At 44.0% G+C, this 17,513-nt stretch overlaps 1 protein-coding gene across 1 annotated transcript in view; it reads left to right on the top strand.

Moving 5' to 3' along the window:
• Positions 1–17,513, top strand: part of FBXL7 (F-box and leucine rich repeat protein 7) — a 362,238-nt gene that overhangs the window by 333,760 nt on the left and 10,965 nt on the right. Inside the window, exon 3 of the mRNA XM_075314874.1 lies at positions 3,004–3,615. Within this exon, the coding sequence (XP_075170989.1) occupies positions 3,004–3,615 (612 nt within the window). The remainder of the gene's footprint in view (positions 1–3,003; positions 3,616–17,513) is intronic.

The following is a 17,513-nucleotide window of genomic DNA, read 5'->3' on the forward strand; positions in this document are numbered from 1 at the left end:
TAAAATTTAAATTTATTATCTTTATTTTTTAGAAGCCTGAAATGTGGGAAAAGGTTGAAAAATTCAAGGGGGCCGAATACGTTCGCAAGGCACTGTATAAAATATGCATATGTATGTTACTATGTATATAATATAGTAAATAATTCTACATACTATTGTTAATATGTATTTAATATATGTATATATTTTAGTATGTATATAATATAGAAACAGGTAAAATATATCTTTGTACCGTGTTAGCCAGTAGAGATAAAAAAAAAAAAGGGTTTAAAAGAACTGAAGTCCTCAGTGGTTGATACCTTTTAATGGCTAACTGAAAAGATGGTAATAATAGCAAGCTTTCCAGACTGCTCAGGTCTCTTCATCAGGCTCAGTATAACACAAAATCTGAAGAGTCCTGTTGTCCTGTTGTGTATAATATGTGACTCTTCAGATTTTGTGTTATACCATGCCTGATGAAGAGACCTGAGTAGTCTGGAAAGCTTGCTATTATTACCATCTTTTCAGTTAGCCATTAAAAGGTATCAACCACAGAGGACTTCAGTTCTTTTAAACCTTTTTTTATAATATAGAAAATAATTGTACATACTTTTAGCTATTGTTTTCATGTAAGTGACAATTGTGACTATATATTACTGTGGCCATTTACTAAAGAAATTTCCACCAAACCCAAACCTGGAATAATTTTTGCTGTGTACTCGTTACTGCCCCAAGCCAATCACATGTGAATATGTGCAGATGTGCCTGACTTTTCGCAGTAATTCAGCAACCTCTGAACCGGAGACAGGCCACCCAGGAGGTGATCTTGACATGGAGAATTATTGGAAAGTAAACGAGATGATAGCTCTAGAGGCTTAAGTACATTTCTACACATAATCTTCATGTTATCTCTCCAGTCCCACTCATGGAGAAACTCCCAAGTTTAATGTCAGTAGCTGTCACAAAGCTCATAAAACAGCTGGCACCAGAATTTACCTCTTCACTGACAGATTGACAAGAGGAGCACTGTTAGGGATTGCTCAAGATTTGTTTAACAGTTTAGAGTTAAAATAGTTTATTTTCATGCTTTATTGTTTTACGGCAGATGAAGATGTACTAAAAATGTCTGTTATGGTCGATTGGCGGCATATGCAGATTTACTATTCCTTTACAGCTCATCGTTATTCTAGTCTCACCTATTCAGGGAAGAGGTTTCATTACAAAATATTTTCTAGACTACTGGAAGAAAAGTGAGGCTAGTGGAATACTCAACATCGGACACAATCTAATTTCTCTGGGTTCTGCAAATGTGCTGCAAGATTAGTGAGGTTGGCCATGGCGTGGTGCAGGACAGTGCACTACTTCCATGGTGCGGTGCAGGACAGTGCACTACTTCCATGGTGCGGTGCAGGACAGTGCACTACTTCCATGGTGTGGTGCAGGACAGTGTACTACTTCCATGGTGCGGTACAGGACAGTGCACTACTTCCATGGTGCGGTGCAGGACAGTGCACTACGTTCATGGTGCGGTGCAGGACAGTGCACTACTTCCATGGTGCGGTGCAGGACAGTGCACTACTTCCATGGTGCGGTGCAGGACAGTGCACTACTTCCATGGTGTGGTGCAGGACAGTGTACTACTTCCATGGTGCGGTACAGGACAGTGCACTACGTTCATGGTGCGGTGCAGGACAGTGCACTACTTCCATGGTGTGGTGCAGGACAGTGCACTACTTCCATGGTGCGGTGCAGGACAGTGCACTACGTTCATGGTGCGGTGCAGGACAGTGCACTACTTCCATGGTGTGGTGCAGGACAGTGCACTACTTCCATGGTGTGGTGCAGGACAGTGCACTACTTCCATGGTGCGGTGCAGGACAGTGTACTACTTCCATGGTGCGGTGCAGGACAGTGCACTACTTCCATGGTGCGGTGCAGGACAGTGCACTACTTCCATGGTGCGGTGCAGGACAGTGCACTACTTCCATGGTGTGGTGCAGGACAGTGTACTACTTCCATGGTGCGGTACAGGACAGTGCACTACGTTCATGGTGCGGTGCAGGACAGTGCACTACTTCCATGGTGTGGTGCAGGACAGTGCACTACTTCCATGGTGTGGTGCAGGACAGTGCACTACTTCCATGGTGTGGTGCAGGACAGTGCACTACTTCCATGGTGCGGTGCAGGACAGTGCACTACTTCCATGGTGCGGTGCAGGACAGTGCACTACTTCCATGGTGTGGTGCAGGACAGTGGACCACTTGTTTATGTTGTCAATATATCAGCATCTCAAGTTTTCTGTAACTATGGACAAAAAGAAGTAGGGATTATGCCTTTCTTATTCTAAATGATTAATTACTGTACTCCAACAACATTTTTTCCCATTTAACGGTCACATTTTATTCTCCTTTTATGTTCCCAATCTCTTTTTTTGAAAGACTCAGATTTTTAACCTTTATTTATTATTTATTCTGAGGTACGGTGTAATGGGAATATACATTTAGCAAGTGACATAAATTGATACTAACACTTTATTTAATGTTGGCTGGAGTCCATATGTACCTGTTATAAAAATATTCTGTTATTGATGAAATTTGTATATAATGTTATTTTCTGCCATCTTCTGAGCTCATCTCAGCTGATATATGACCACAAAGTTCAACTCCACTTTCTTTTGGTCATAAATTAGCTCTGAGAAGCTCAGAAGACAGAAGATAAGAGCTATAAGCTCTCCCAGCTCACTGACAGATTCTCAGTTAACCTATTCTGCCGCCAGCAATAGATAGAGCAACAAAGAGTCTGTAGAAAGCAAATGGTGCAAAATGTTTAAATAACCTAACATGTAAAAATAATTTTCTGCCCAACATACATGCACTTAATTTAAAAAAATGCTGTCAAATGTGTCCATATCCATTAGTAATACTGTAGATAATGTGGCTGGTACATATGTAGAAACAACATTTTTAATAACATACTGTATATTTTCATATCAGTTTTATATAATTTCTTTTCTATATTTTTTAGATTCGGACATGAGCATGCGGACACTCAGCACACCAAGTCCTGCACTAATATGCCCCAAAAACCTGCATAGCTTCCAAAATGGGAGAGGATCATCTACTTCATCATCTTCCATCACAGGCGAGACAGTGGCGATAGTCCACTCACCACCTGCCACACGACTCACTCATCCACTGATACGCCTTGCTTCGAAGCATCAAAAGGAACAGGCAAACATCGACCGGTTGCCAGATCAATGCCTAATTCAGATTTTCTCATATCTACCTACAAACCAACTTTGCCGGTGCGCTCGAGTTTGCCGACGCTGGTATAACCTAGCCTGGGACCCTCGGTTATGGAGGACTATTCGACTGACTGGTGAAACATTAAGTGTGGACAGAGCTTTAAAAGTGTTGACACGTAGACTTTGTCAGGATACCCCCAACGTCTGTCTCATGTTGGAGACGGTAATTGTTAGTAGCTGCAGGCGGCTCACCGATAGAGGGCTCTACACTATTGCCCAGTGTTGTCCAGAACTGAGGAGACTCGAAGTTTCCAATTGTTATAACATCTCTAATGAGGCCGTGTTTGACGTGGTCTCATTATGTCCCAACTTGGAGCATCTGGATGTGTCAGGTACTGTACCGCTGATGGTCTTGATTTTATATTTTGTGACTCTATGTAATAAAATGACTAAACCATGAATCGACATCACCTTCTAAACAGATCATTCTATGCTCAGTTCTAGAACTGCTGTTTATTGAGTAATACTTGAACTGTGGTTACAGTTTGCTAAAGCACAAGGCTAATAAGCTCTGCTCTACATTACAGTAAGATACACCATTGTAAGCTCCCAAACACAATTGGCAGCTTCAACCATCAGTTATCTGTCCCGACTCCTCCAGACTCAGGATTGTTTGACACTGCCAAGTGCACCTGTGTGGTCCAAGAAAAAGTCACTACCAGACACCTCTGGAGGAGGCTTATCTCACCGAGAACAAAAAAATCGGCTATCTGAAATTAGACATGGCAGATCATTAACTCCCCTGACATCAACTGTTGGGTAGGGTTATGGCATCCTCATACATTTTAGACTGTTTGCCGAGTGCACCGATATCAGTGGGTCTGGCTGATGTTAATCTAATGTGTATGTGGTCCTTTAAAAGGACCACATACAATTTCACAATTGTGAAATCAAACAAAAATTTGAACAATTGTCAAAGTTTGGTAATTCTGTGTTATTTTGTTGTGATTGATACAACAATTTAAGGGGTTTTCCCATGAACAAAGTTAATTTTAAAGTTTATTTTAATCAATAGATCTTGGAATAATAATCATTTCCACAATTGGATGTGTTTAAAAAAAAGGTTCCTGTGCCGAGAAAATCTTATAAATGTGTCCCTGCTATGTACTGTGTAATGGATGTGTCTGACCATGCAGGGACATGGCCTGATCATATCACATCTCCTGGGCAGTGGTAGACTCTAAAGAGATTATACAGCTAGCACAGTACGGGATTACAGCTGCTTCTTTTTGTGAGGGTAAAGCATTTCTTTGCCTGTTTTTAAAAAATGTTTTACCTAAAAAAAAAATAATTATTTGCAATCCCAAACTGTAATGTCTGTATAATTTTTTCCTTCCTTTTTTGCCTAGGAGATGTGGTATGATCATGTCCCTGTACGGTCAGACACAGCCATTACACAGTACACAGCAGGGACACATACAGAAGATTATCTTAGCACAGGAACAATTTTTTAAAACACATCTAATTGTGGAAATTATTATTATTCCAAGATCTATTGATTAAAATGAACTTTTTTTTGTAGGAAAACCCCTTTAAGCCAACATGACAACAGGAAATGCAGCCATATTGGTTGAGATCTTTGAATGGTAAATTGGAAACTGAAACGTGAAATTGTCATTCTGTCAGTATGATCAGTATCAACTTGACAGTATTTCTTGAAAAGCTACTAAAATCATAGACAACTAATAAAACCTCCAAAAAAAATTAAGCAACTTTGCAAAGGTACTGTGTTTAGTAATTACTATTGAATCCTTTGCCCACTGTTATCTATATCTGTATTCACTGCCTGGTGGGATGGATTATAAAATCTATGCCATTCCAATCTCTGCAAAGAGCATTCTCTATGCTTTTTTATACATGTGTTGACGTCAATCAGCCCACAGTTTGATGTCGGAACAGGTAAGTGCCTCGGAATAGCAGTGTGCAGTATGACTGTTTCTAATAACCATCAGCAGGGTTTGGAATGCAGGTCTGGATAATGGAAGAAGCTGCTGAGGATAAGTATGGTCATTAATGTCATGTATATAGAAAGTTTCTCCATTGTCAGAATATATCTGTATATAAAGTGAAAAATGGTAAATACATTTTACATTTCTACTATTTTAACAGTGTAGCTCATTTTCTACACAGTACCTTAAGAAAAGTATTCGTACTCCGTGAACGTTTTCACATTTTTTCACGTTACACCCACAAACTTAAATGTATTTTATTGAGATTTTATGTGATATACAAACACTAAGTAGTATTTGTGAACTGTATAAGAAATACTTGGTTTTCTAAATCTTTTAAAATCATAAATCTGAAAATTGTGACATCCATTTGTATTTAGCCTTCTGAAGTCCGATAACCCTAAGTAAAATCCAATGTGACTAATCGCCTCCAGAAGTCGTCTAATTAGTAAATTGAGTCCACCTGTGTGTAATTTATTCTCAGTATAACTACAGTTGTTCTGTGAAGGCCTGTGAGGTTTGTTTCAGAACTTTAGGGATCAAATAACACCAAGAAAACCAAGGAACACGCCAGACAGGTAAGGGATACAATTGTGGAGAAGAGTAAAGTAGGGTTTGGTTAAAAAATTGGTATTTAGTGCTGGTATATCACACAAAATCCAAATAAAATTAACAAAGGTTTGTGGGTGTAACAAGAAAAAAGTGGAAAGTTCAGTGGGTATGAACACTTTTTCAAGCCATTGTAGATATGTTATGTAACAGTCTAAACAATACTGAAATTAGCTGAAAATTAATTTTATCATTGTATTTTTCTGCCTAAAGTACTTTTAAATGATCTGATGCTGTAGGAAAATCCGAAACTTCATGGTTATTTTTCCTGCAATACGGAACTGCCTTGATCCAGCACTCGAGTGTGTCCCATTACAGAATGTCATTTGTATACTACATGCTGTAGGGAAGTTTCGCTTTGGAACATGGATTCCTTTGTTATTTTGAGAAAAAATTGCTGGCACAAAAATGTTGATCACAGCACCTCCACAAAGGGTCCTCAAAGCCCTCTCAATGCAAAAGGGCCTGGGTGCGGCTGCATCTTTACATTCACTATCGCTTAAAGAGGTTGGCCACAATTGTTTTTATCGATGGTGTATTATTAGGATAAGCTATTAATCGATGATATGAGTGGCTGCTAATAAGTCTTTGGCTTTACCCAGAAAGAAACTAGATAGGATGATGAAACGTTACATTTATTCCACTGATGTCAGCACACATCTTACAGCAGTATTCCAAATTCTGTAAGCCTAGCAAAAACAAGGATTTCAGTTGTGCCTCCAACCAGGCATCCGTAGCAACCATGACTTCAGAAATGGTGTGAAATGTGGTACCCTTGAGGTGTTTCTTTACATTTGGAAACAGCTGACAGTCGGAGGGAGCTAAATCTGGTGAATAAGATGGGGGGGTCAACCAGCTGGAAGTCCAGCTCTGCCAGTATTGCAGTGGTCACTTGTGCAGTTTGAGTGGAGGCGTTGTCTTGCAGGAACAAGATTCCTTTGCACAGCTTGCCGCGCCTTTTGGCCTCCAGAGCTGCTTTCAATTGGTCCAAATGTTTAATGTAATGCCTTGCAGTGATGGTGGAACCCTTTTGAAGGTAGTCCACTAGCAGCACGCCCTCCTTATCCCAGAACACAGACACCATCACCTTAGTGGCTGATTTTTGCAGCCGGAACTTCTTTGAACGAGGAGAACCACTGTGCCTCCACTCTGCTGACTGCTCCTTGTTTTCAGGGTCATACAAATAAATCCAGGTCTCATCCATAGTGACCAATCGATCCAGGAAGTTCTTATCAGTCAAGGAAACGCTGACAAATGGACCGAAAAGTTTTCACTCGCATGCTTCTCTGATCAATTATCAAACATTTGGGGACTCACTTTGCAGATACAGTTAGGTCCAGAAATATTTGGACAGTGACACAAGTTTTGTTATTTTAGCTGTTTACAAAAACATGTTCAGAAATACAATTATATATATAATATGGGCTGAAAGTGCACACTCCCAGCTGCAATATGAGAGTTTTCACATCCAAATCAGAGAAAGGGTTTAGGAATCATAGCTCTGTAATGCATAGCCTCCTCTTTTTAAAGGGACCAAAAGTAATTGGACAAGGGACTCTAAGGGCTGCAATTAACTCTGAAGGCGTCTCCCTCATTAACCTGTAATCAATGAAGTAGTTAAAAGGTCTGGGGTTGATTACAGGTGTGTGGTTTTGCATTTGGAAGCTGTTGCTGTGACCAGACAACATGCGGTCTAAGGAACTCTCAATTGAGGTGAAGCAGAACATCCTGAGGCTGAAAAAAAAGAAAAAATCCATCAGAGAGATAGCAGACATGCTTGGAGTAGCAACATCAACAGTCGCGTACATTCTGAGAAAAAAGGAATTGACTGGTGAGCTTGGGAACTCAAAAAGGCCTGGGCGTCCACGGATGACAACAGTGGTGGATGATCGCTGCATACTTTCTTTGGTGAAGAAGAACCCGTTCACAACATCAACTGAAGTCCAGAACACTCTCAGTGAAGTAGGTGTATCTGTCTCTAAGTCAACAGTAAAGAGAAGACTCCATGAAAGTAAATACAAAGGGTTCACATCTAGATGCAAACCATTCATCAATTCCAAAAATAGACAGGCCAGAGTTAAATTTGCTGAAAAACACCTCATGAAGCCAGCTCAGTTCTGGAAAAGTATTCTATGGACAGATGAGACAAAGATCAACCTGTACCAGAATGATGGGAAGAAAAAAGTTTGGAGAAGAAAGGGAACGGCACATGATCCAAGGCACACCACATCCTCTGTAAAACATGGTGGAGGCAATGTGATGGCATGGGCATGCATGGCTTTCAATGGCACTGGGTCACTTGTGTTTATTGATGACATAACAGCAGACAAGAGTAGCCGGATGAATTCTGAAGTGTACCGGGATATACTTTCAGCCCAGATTCAGCCAAATGCCGCAAAGTTGATCGGACGGCGCTTCATAGTACAGATGGACAATGACCCCAAGCATACAGCCAAAGCTACCCAGGAGTTCATGAGTGCAAAAAAGTTGAACATTCTGCAATGGCCAAGTCAATCACCAGATCTTAACCCAATTGAGCATGCATTTCACTTGCTCAAATCCAGACTTAAGACGGAAAGACCCACAAACAAGCAAGACCTGAATGCTGTGGCTGTAAAGGCCTGGCAAAGCATTAAGAAGGAGGAAACCCAACGTTTGTTGATGTCCATGGGTTCCAGACTTAAGGCAGTGATTGCCTCCAAAGGATTCGCAACAAAATATTGAAAATAAAAATATTTTGTTTGGGTTTGGTTTATTTGTCCAATTACTTTTGACCTCCTAAAATGTGGAGTGTTTGTAAAGAAATGTGTACAATTCCTACAATTTCTATCAGATATTTTTGATCAAACCTTCAAATTAAACGTTACAATCTGCACTTGAATTCTGTTGTAGAGGTTTCATTTCAAATCCAATGTGGTGGCATGCAGAGCCCAACTCGTGAAAATTGTGTCACTGTCCAAATATTTCTGGACCTAACTGTAGATTTCTCATGTCCAAATGTTCATGGGTAATGACACAAACACGTTCACAGGAAATCCCCATGAGGTCTGCTATTGCTTTTGCTGAAATTCGTCCATTCTCCAGTACGAGGTTGTGCACAGCATCGATGTTCTGCAGAACAACAACCACTCTCGGTCGTCCAGGACTCTCCTCATCATTGGTGCTGAAGTGGCCTGTTTCAAATTTGGCAACCCAGTTCTTAACTGTGGAATATGAAGGGCATTGATCCCCCAATGTCTGCAACATATCACTATGAATATCCTTCATGGACTTTCCTTGCAGAAACAAGAATTTTATCACTTCTCTGCTCTCAGTTGCTGTGAATATCTCATTAGACTCTGCCATTTTGTTTTCCCGCCTGCGTAGAACACTGTTGCCATAAGCAACCAACAAAAAATTTTAAATACATATATTAGGCACATAAGGCTTTCATGTGATGTAACATTCATTACCATAGAAAGAAAGAAAGATCCCAAAGCCAAAGACTTATCAGCTGCCCCTTGTATTACCAGTTCTGGTCGGAAATTCCCAGACACTGCCAGTACACAGGGGGTGGATCTGCAGTACCCAGCCACGGTCACTATAGAAATGATGGAAACGCTTTGTTCCGGCAGCATCTGAGAACTTCTGGCCAGTGTAGGTAACTGCGGATCAGGAGGGGCGCCAGGTGTCACACCCTTAAAGATCAGATGTTAATGGCCTATCCAGGGAACAGTCCAATTAAAAATTGTAGTAGCCAACCTCTTTAAGAATATATTACTGAATCCACGTCTAAGAAGATAATCCTGTCTTCTTCAAGTTGTAGTTGTGTCTTATGCTTCAGACTGTAGACCATTCTTGAAGTGAATATCTATCCTAAAAATGAATCTGTCACCAGGATTTTGCCACCTAATCTGCGAGCCGCATAATGTAGACAGATACTCTTATTCTAGTATATTGGTCACTTACTAGACTGCTTGTTGTAATTTTGATAAAATCATTGTTTTATTAGCAGGGAATTATCACTGGAGGACTAGTAAACCTGCTGCCATGTAGTTCTTCATATTCGTGAGCTCTGATTACCCCACCCCTGATTGGCAGCTTTCTTCCTATGCACATAGTACAAAGGGCTTAGCATTCAGTGAACCAGTAGATTTGCAGCAGGGAAAATAGTCATTTTATCAAAATTGCAGCAAGCAGTCTAGTAAGTGACACATCTTTAGATTCATGGTATTTGCCAGCTTTCAGATGGAAAAACCTGGAGTCAGATTTCCTTTAACCACCTCTTTTTAATTCTAAGTAGATCCAAAAACTTGTACTAATTTCCTAATTCATTTTTAGTTGTCTGTGACTTCTGATACAGTGCACCAAATCTTATGCATGTAATACAATTGCTTGTGGGAGATCTATTGTATAATGACAGTGCTACATTTAATGCACAGCACTGTATATGTATGGATTGAGAGATGGGGTGGGCACAGGTGACATCTATATATTCCAGGTGACATCTATATATTACAGGTGACACTGTGGTGCAACAGCTCTCGATGCCACTTTCAATAGTGACCAGTGCATTTAAGTGGAAAGGGTTGGTATGCCAATAAGCTTCAATAGCAGTTGGAAAATTTATAAATAATAATATTTATTCATTTATATAGCACAGCACTTTACATACGTTGGCAACACTGTCCCCATCGGGGCTCACTATCTAAATTCCCTATCAGTATGTCTTTAGAGTGTGGAAGCAAACCAGAGAACCCAGATAAACACAAAAAGAACATTCAAACTCCTTGCAGATGGTGTCTTTGGTGGGATTTGAACCCAGGACCCCAGCGCTGCAACACTGCTGTGCTAACCACTGAGCCAACATGCCACCACTTCTCCAAGCTCAGCCACTTTTTTACTTCTGGGACTGGCAGAGACTGAGACTAACACAGTCCCAGTCAGTTTTACACTGACAGACATAATACACTACGGAAATATTACATTATATTACATCAGGAATCAGTTGATCCAGAGCTATAAAAAGGCTTTCCATCATGTGGAGTACACTGACCAAGGTAAAATAGTTTATTGGCACGCTCCATGGCATTCAGTATCTTAGCTATGTCCCTTAGCATTAGTTATGCTCCTAAAGTGATTATATGGTCAAATCCTTAAAGGGACTAAATGGAAAAGTAAAATAATATTTTAAAACATTTAAAAATAAAATATTTTTTTTTCTATTTCAAAATGATTTAACAAATAATTGGTATAGGTGTATCTGTAATAACCTGTGCTATAAAACTAATGTGTCTTTTCTCTGTATAATTAAGGGTGTGAAAAAAAATCTAAAAAACAGAACTTTGTTTTTTTTATTTCAGTTAAAAAAATAGGAAAAAAGATCAAAATTGTGTATGTACTAATAATTCCAACTCAAAATACTGCTTGTTCCTCCAGGGAACGGGCCCCCAGTCAGCTCCATCGATACAGAAAAAAATTGACATTCAGAATAAAGCATAGTAGTGAATAAAACGAAGTTTGGTATTACCGTAGTAGTAATGATTCACAGCATAACGTCAACAATTATACCACACACTTTATACACTTAATCCAAAAAAAGTATTGATACATAGCTGTAGTTTTTCTACATAATAATGCAAACACAAAACATTAAACCATCTAAAAACACAACTCATCACACAAAATTGTGCCCTCATGCATCTATGTCAAATCCTGGCTCGCTTAATAGCTGTATCCACAAGGGATAAATGTTTAGTTGGATAATAAAATGATTGCCCTAAATGATTTCTGGCTGCCCTTAGACAATTCGGGAAGACGTTTGCTGAGAACAGTTTATACGGAAAGCAATAATTAACACAGTATGCATAAAGCTTCTTAGCTCCACCTAGTGGCACCAGCAGGTACTATAATTTACTTAGGTTGACGCAGGGGATTAATACTTCCGTTTCCGAAAAATATCCTCAAAGATATGAGATTAATTAGAACAAAAATCAAGACTTAAAACCTCATTATTTTAAAGGATGAACTTTCACTTGTAGCTGATCATTGTATATACATTGTATTTTATTCTCTTTTTCCTATGACAAATTAGGCACAAAGAAAATATCATGCATAGAGAAGTAATTTCTTTATGTATAAAAAATATATGAATATAAACCTTGTACAGTAGACTTACTTGGTAAGTTTATTTAACAAACGTGTTTTTGAGACCCCTTTAAATAGAATCTCCAGGATTTTACATTTTATATCCATATGTAACTCAAGTTCAGCAATACTTTTACATGGCCAGTCGGTTGCTGTGTTACTGAGAAGTCAGCGTGTGAATTGAGATATATATATATATATATATATATATATATATTTATTTATTTATATTTATATTTCTATATATATATATATACATATATATATATATACAGTACAGACCAAAGGTTTGGACACAGCACCTCATTCAAAGAGTTTTCTTTATTTTCATGACTCTGAAAATTGTAGATTCACATTGAAGGCATCAAAACTATGAATTAAAACATGTGGAATGAAATACTTAACAAAAAAGTGAGAAACAACTGAAAATATGTCTTGTATTCTAGGTTCTTCAAAGTAGCCACCTTTTGCTTTCATTACAGCTTTGCACACTTTTGGCATTCTCTTGATGAGCTTCAAGAGGTGACTACCAGAAATGGTTTTCCAACAGTCTTGAAGGAGTTCCCAGAGATGCTTAGCACTTGTTGGCCCTTTTGCCTTCACTCTGCGCTCCAGCTCACCCCAAACCATCTCGATTGGGTTCAGGTCTGGTGACTGCGGAGGCCAGGTCATCTGGCATAGCACCCCATCACTCTGCTTCTTAGTCAAATAGCCCTTACACAGCCTGGAGGTGTGTTTGGGGTCATTGTCCTGTTGAAAATTAAATTATGGTCCAACTAAACGCAAACCGGATGGAATAGCACGCCGCTGCAAGATGCTGTGGTAGCCATGCTGGTACTGTATGCCTTCAATTTTGAATATATCCCCAGCAGTGTCACCAGCAAAGCACCCCTATGTCACGCTCCCCGGGTCCCCTGTGCTGCCCTCCGGCTCACCTGTCACGCTCCCCGGGTCCCCCGTCTCGCTTCCCGGTTCCTTGGTCTGGTCACCGCCGCTCCCCGCTCTCCAGCACCCCTTGCCAGCGCGTCCCCAGCGTCCTGGTCCCCGCACCCGGCGTCCGTCGGCTTCACAGCCCCATCCTGGCCCTGCTGCTTCCTCCTCGCAGCTTCCTGCTCTGGCTTCTGGCACTCGGGCCGCGCGCATGCGCATTAGGGCGCGCGCGCGGTCATTGACCCTTTCTTAAAGGGCCAGCGTCCATTAACAGGAAATGATGCAAAACAGGTACAGGGTATAAAGGGGGTTTATGTCCAAGGGGGCGGGGCCTGATCTTCGTGTTTCTTAAGCTAGGAGTCAGGTCTCCTGGTGTATATGTGTATATACTCACCTATCTCTCTTGTAGAGCCGTGCCTGCCTCGCCATCCGGTCCAGACCGAACCCCGAACGCAGTCCATCTGCCATCCTGACAGTCCGTACCATCTAGGATCCCTGCGGTGACCTGTCATCTCGCTCCAAAGGTTCCGGACCCCGCCTGACATCTTCTCGGCTTCCGAACCTGAGCTGCGTCACCCGGACTACCACCAGTGACTCCGTAGTCCCAGGGACTTCTCCGTTATACTCCTGTGCACGGACTGTTCTGCTGCCTATAGTGCTCCAGCTACCGGACCCCTTACCACCATCTAGGAGTTCGGCCCAGTGGATCCACCTCCTGGGTCTGCCCGTCCACCTGGCCCTGACAGTAAGATCAGGCGATGGATCCCGCTGCAGCACTAGCAGCCGTACAGGAGGAACTCCAACGCCAGCGTGAGACTCAGACCCGCATGCTGCAATTTATGTCTTCTGTGGACGCCCACCTGAACACGCTACAAGCGGCAGTCACGTCTTCAGCATCCCGGGCCTCCACTAGTCAAGCCACGGCTCCAGCTCCCGTGGCGACTTCTTCAGATACTTCCAGACTTCGTTTGGCCTCACCACCCCGGTACGCCGGAGACCCCAAGACCTGCAGGGGATTCTTAAACCAATGCTCCCTCCATTTCACGCAGCTGCCGCATTTGTTTGCCTCTGATCAAGCCAAGGTCGCCATCATCATGTCCCATCTAGAGGGTGAGGCACTGGCGTGGATGAACCCCTTGTGGGAGAAGGGGGATCCTGTGACCACGAACATCCAGGACTTCCTGCAGGCATTCCGTGGCACCTTTGATGAGCCCGGACGCGCCTCCGCGTCTGCTTCGTCTCTTCTCCGGCTGCGTCAGGGGACTCTGACGGTGGGCCAATACGCAATCCGGTTTCGCACCTTGGCTTCGGAACTCGGGTGGAACAACGAGGCCCTAACCGCCGCCTTCTGGGAAGGACTCTCGGGGCGAATTAAAGATGAGCTGGCGGGTCGTGACGTACCGACCACCCTGGATGCCCTGATTACCCTAGCGACTCGAGTGGACATCCGCTTTCAGGAGCGATCCAAGGAAGTGTCCCGTGAGAGACAACCGGTACGGCATTCCTCTCCTCCGCAGAAGCCCGCCGTACTTCAGTCTTCGACAGCTGGGGTCCCCGTCCACGAGCCCATGCAGATCGACAGAGTGCGGCAGTCTGAACAACGTAGAGCAGAGCGGCTCGCCAAGGGCCTCTGCTTTTACTGCGGAGAGGACACACACCTGCTACGCTCCTGTCCTGAGAGGCCGGGAAACTCCAAAGCCTAGGGTTGGTAGGAGAGGCCACCCTAGGTGCTGGGACTCTCTCAGACCCGGTTACATGGACTGTGCAAGTGACAACGGGAGAGACGCGGTTCACGGCTGAGGCATACCTCGATTCCGGGGCAGCAGGCAATTTAATCCAGCAGGCCATGGTGGACAAGTACCAGGTGCCTGTTACTCCACTTGACAAGCCCCTCGTGATTGCCTCTGTGGATGGGAGACCCCTCTCTGACACCATCTCCTGGATCACCAAGCCGGTGGAACTGCGTATCGGTGCCCTGCACACCGAGAACATCGCTCTCTACGTCCTCCCACACATGTCCCATCAAATCCTGCTGGGACTTCCCTGGTTGCGGACACACGAACCATCAGTCAGCTGGGGCACTGGCGAAATCACCCGATGGGGCTCTTCGTGCCATGAGAAGTGCCTGAAGACCATACAACCCATCCGACGACCTCCGGTTCCAGAGAACCTACCGGGGCTGCCCTCGGCCTATTGGTCCTTTGCAGACGTCTTTGATAAAAAGGAATCCGAGGTACTTCCGCCACATCGTCCCTACGATTGTGCCATCGACCTGCTCCCTGGAACTACACCACCTCGAGGACGGATATATCCATTGTCTCCAGCCGAAACAAGGGCCATGTCTACTTACATCACAGAGAGCCTGGCAAGGGGATTCATCCGGAGATCCTCCTCTCCTGCTGGAGAAGGTTTCTTCTTTGTCAAGAAGAAAGAGGGCGACTTACGCCCATGCATAGACTACCGGGGTTTGAATCAAATCACCGTAAAAAACAAGTACCCTCTGCCGCTCAACCCTGAATTGTTTGACCGGCTTAGAGGAGCTCGTGTGTTCACCAAGCTGGATCTTCGGGGTGCTTACAATCTGGTCCGCATCCGCTCTGGGGACGAATGGAAGACCGCGTTCAACACTCGCGATGGGCACTATGAATACTGCGTGATGCCCTTCGGCCTGTGTAACGCCCCAGCCGTCTTTCAAGAACTGGTGAACGACGTCTTCCGGGACCTTCTTTACCTCTGTGTGGTAGTATATCTGGATGACATCCTTGTCTTCTCTCCGGACCTCCAGACCCACAGAGAGAACGTGCAGCTGGTTCTACAAAGACTGAGAGAGAATCGTCTGTACGCGAAGTATGAGAAGTGTGTCTTTGAGCAGTCTTCTCTCCCCTTCCTGGGGTACATCATCTCTGATACCGGACTGCAGATGGATCCAAAGAAGGTCTCCTCCATTCTCAACTGGCCTCCTCCTTCTGGACTGAAGGCAATCCAACGCTTCCTGGGATTCGCCAACTACTACCGCCAGTTCATCCCTCACTTCTCGGCTCTGACTGCTCCTCTCTCCGCTTTGACCAAAAAGGAGGCTAATCCAAAGGACTGGTCACCTGCGGCCGACGCCGCGTTTGGCTCGCTGAAGCGGGCATTTGCTCCTCTCCTGTACTTCACCGTCCGGAGTTAAACCGCCAGTTCACCTTGGAGGTGGATGCCTCCTCCTCAGGAGCCGGAGCAGTGCTCATGCAGAAATCCTCCTCCGGGAAGATGGTGACTTGCGGATTCTTCTCCAAGAGCTTCTCAGCGCCTGAACGCAACTACACCATCGGTGACCGAGAGCTCTTGGCAGTCAAACTGGCTCTGGAGGAATGGCGCTACCTTCTGGAAGGAGCAGTGTACCCCGTTATCATTTACACGGACCACAAGAACCTGGAATACCTGCGGTCTGCTCAGCGACTGAACCCACGGCAAGCCAGGTGGTCCTTATTCTTTGCCAGGTTTGATTTCCAGCTCCATTTCCGACCCGCGGACAAGAATGTACGCGCTGATGCCTTGTCCAGGTCTTTCATGCCCATGGAGCAGGAGGAGGAGACTACCCAACCCATCATCTGTCCTAGCAAAATCATTCTGGTGGCCCCTGTCACCCTGGCCCAGATACCGCCCGGGAAGACCTATGTCTCTGAGACAGACAGGCAAAAAGTGTTACACTGGGGTCATGCCTCGAAAACAGCCGGTCATGCTGGTCAGAAGAGAACATGGGGTGCGATTGTACGCCATTACTGGTGGCCATCCCTTCGCACGGACGTCGCTGCTTTTGTCTCTGCCTGCTCCTCTTGTGCCAGGAACAAGACGCCCAAACACCTGCCATATGGCCGTCTTCTGCCTCTGCCGATACCTTCAGTTCCGTGGCAACACATAGCGATGGACTTTATTACAGACTTGCCATTGTCCTCCGGACACACAGTCATATGGGTCGTGGTGGATCGATTCTCTAAAATGGCTCATTTCGTCCCTATGGCTGGATTGCCCTCTGCTCAGGAACTCGCGGACGCCTACATACATCACATCTTCCGCTTGCATGGCTTTCCATCTCACATCGTATCCGATAGAGGAACTCAGTTCACCTCCCGCTTCTGGAGGGCTCTCTGCAACCATCTGGGAGTGACTCTGGACTTTTCATCTGCATACCATCCTCAGTCTAATGGCCAAGTGGAGAGGGTCAATCAAATATTGACCTCTTTCTTACGTCACTATGTCAACGCCCATCACGACGACTGGTCCACGCTTCTTCCTTGGGCTGAATTCTCCCATAACCACCACGTCAGTGAGTCCTCCTCCAGCTCTCCCTTCCATGTCGTTTACGGACTTCAGCCCTCCGTCCCATTGCCTGTATCCCCTTCTTCGGATGTCCCTGCTGCTGATACTGTAGCCCGTGACTTTGCAACCATTTGGGACTCTGTCAAGGCGTCCCTTGGGCGTGCTTCCCTGCGGATGAAAAGACACGCAGACAAGAGACGTCTGGATCCTCCGTGTTTCTCTCCTGGAGATCTAGTCTGGCTTGCATCCAAGTACGTCCGATTGAAGATACCATCCTACAAGCTGGGTCCTCGCTACATCGGGCCGTTTAAAGT

Source organism: Anomaloglossus baeobatrachus, chromosome 6 (genome assembly GCF_048569485.1).
Source record: "Anomaloglossus baeobatrachus isolate aAnoBae1 chromosome 6, aAnoBae1.hap1, whole genome shotgun sequence".
Taxonomy (NCBI): domain Eukaryota; kingdom Metazoa; phylum Chordata; class Amphibia; order Anura; family Aromobatidae; genus Anomaloglossus; species Anomaloglossus baeobatrachus.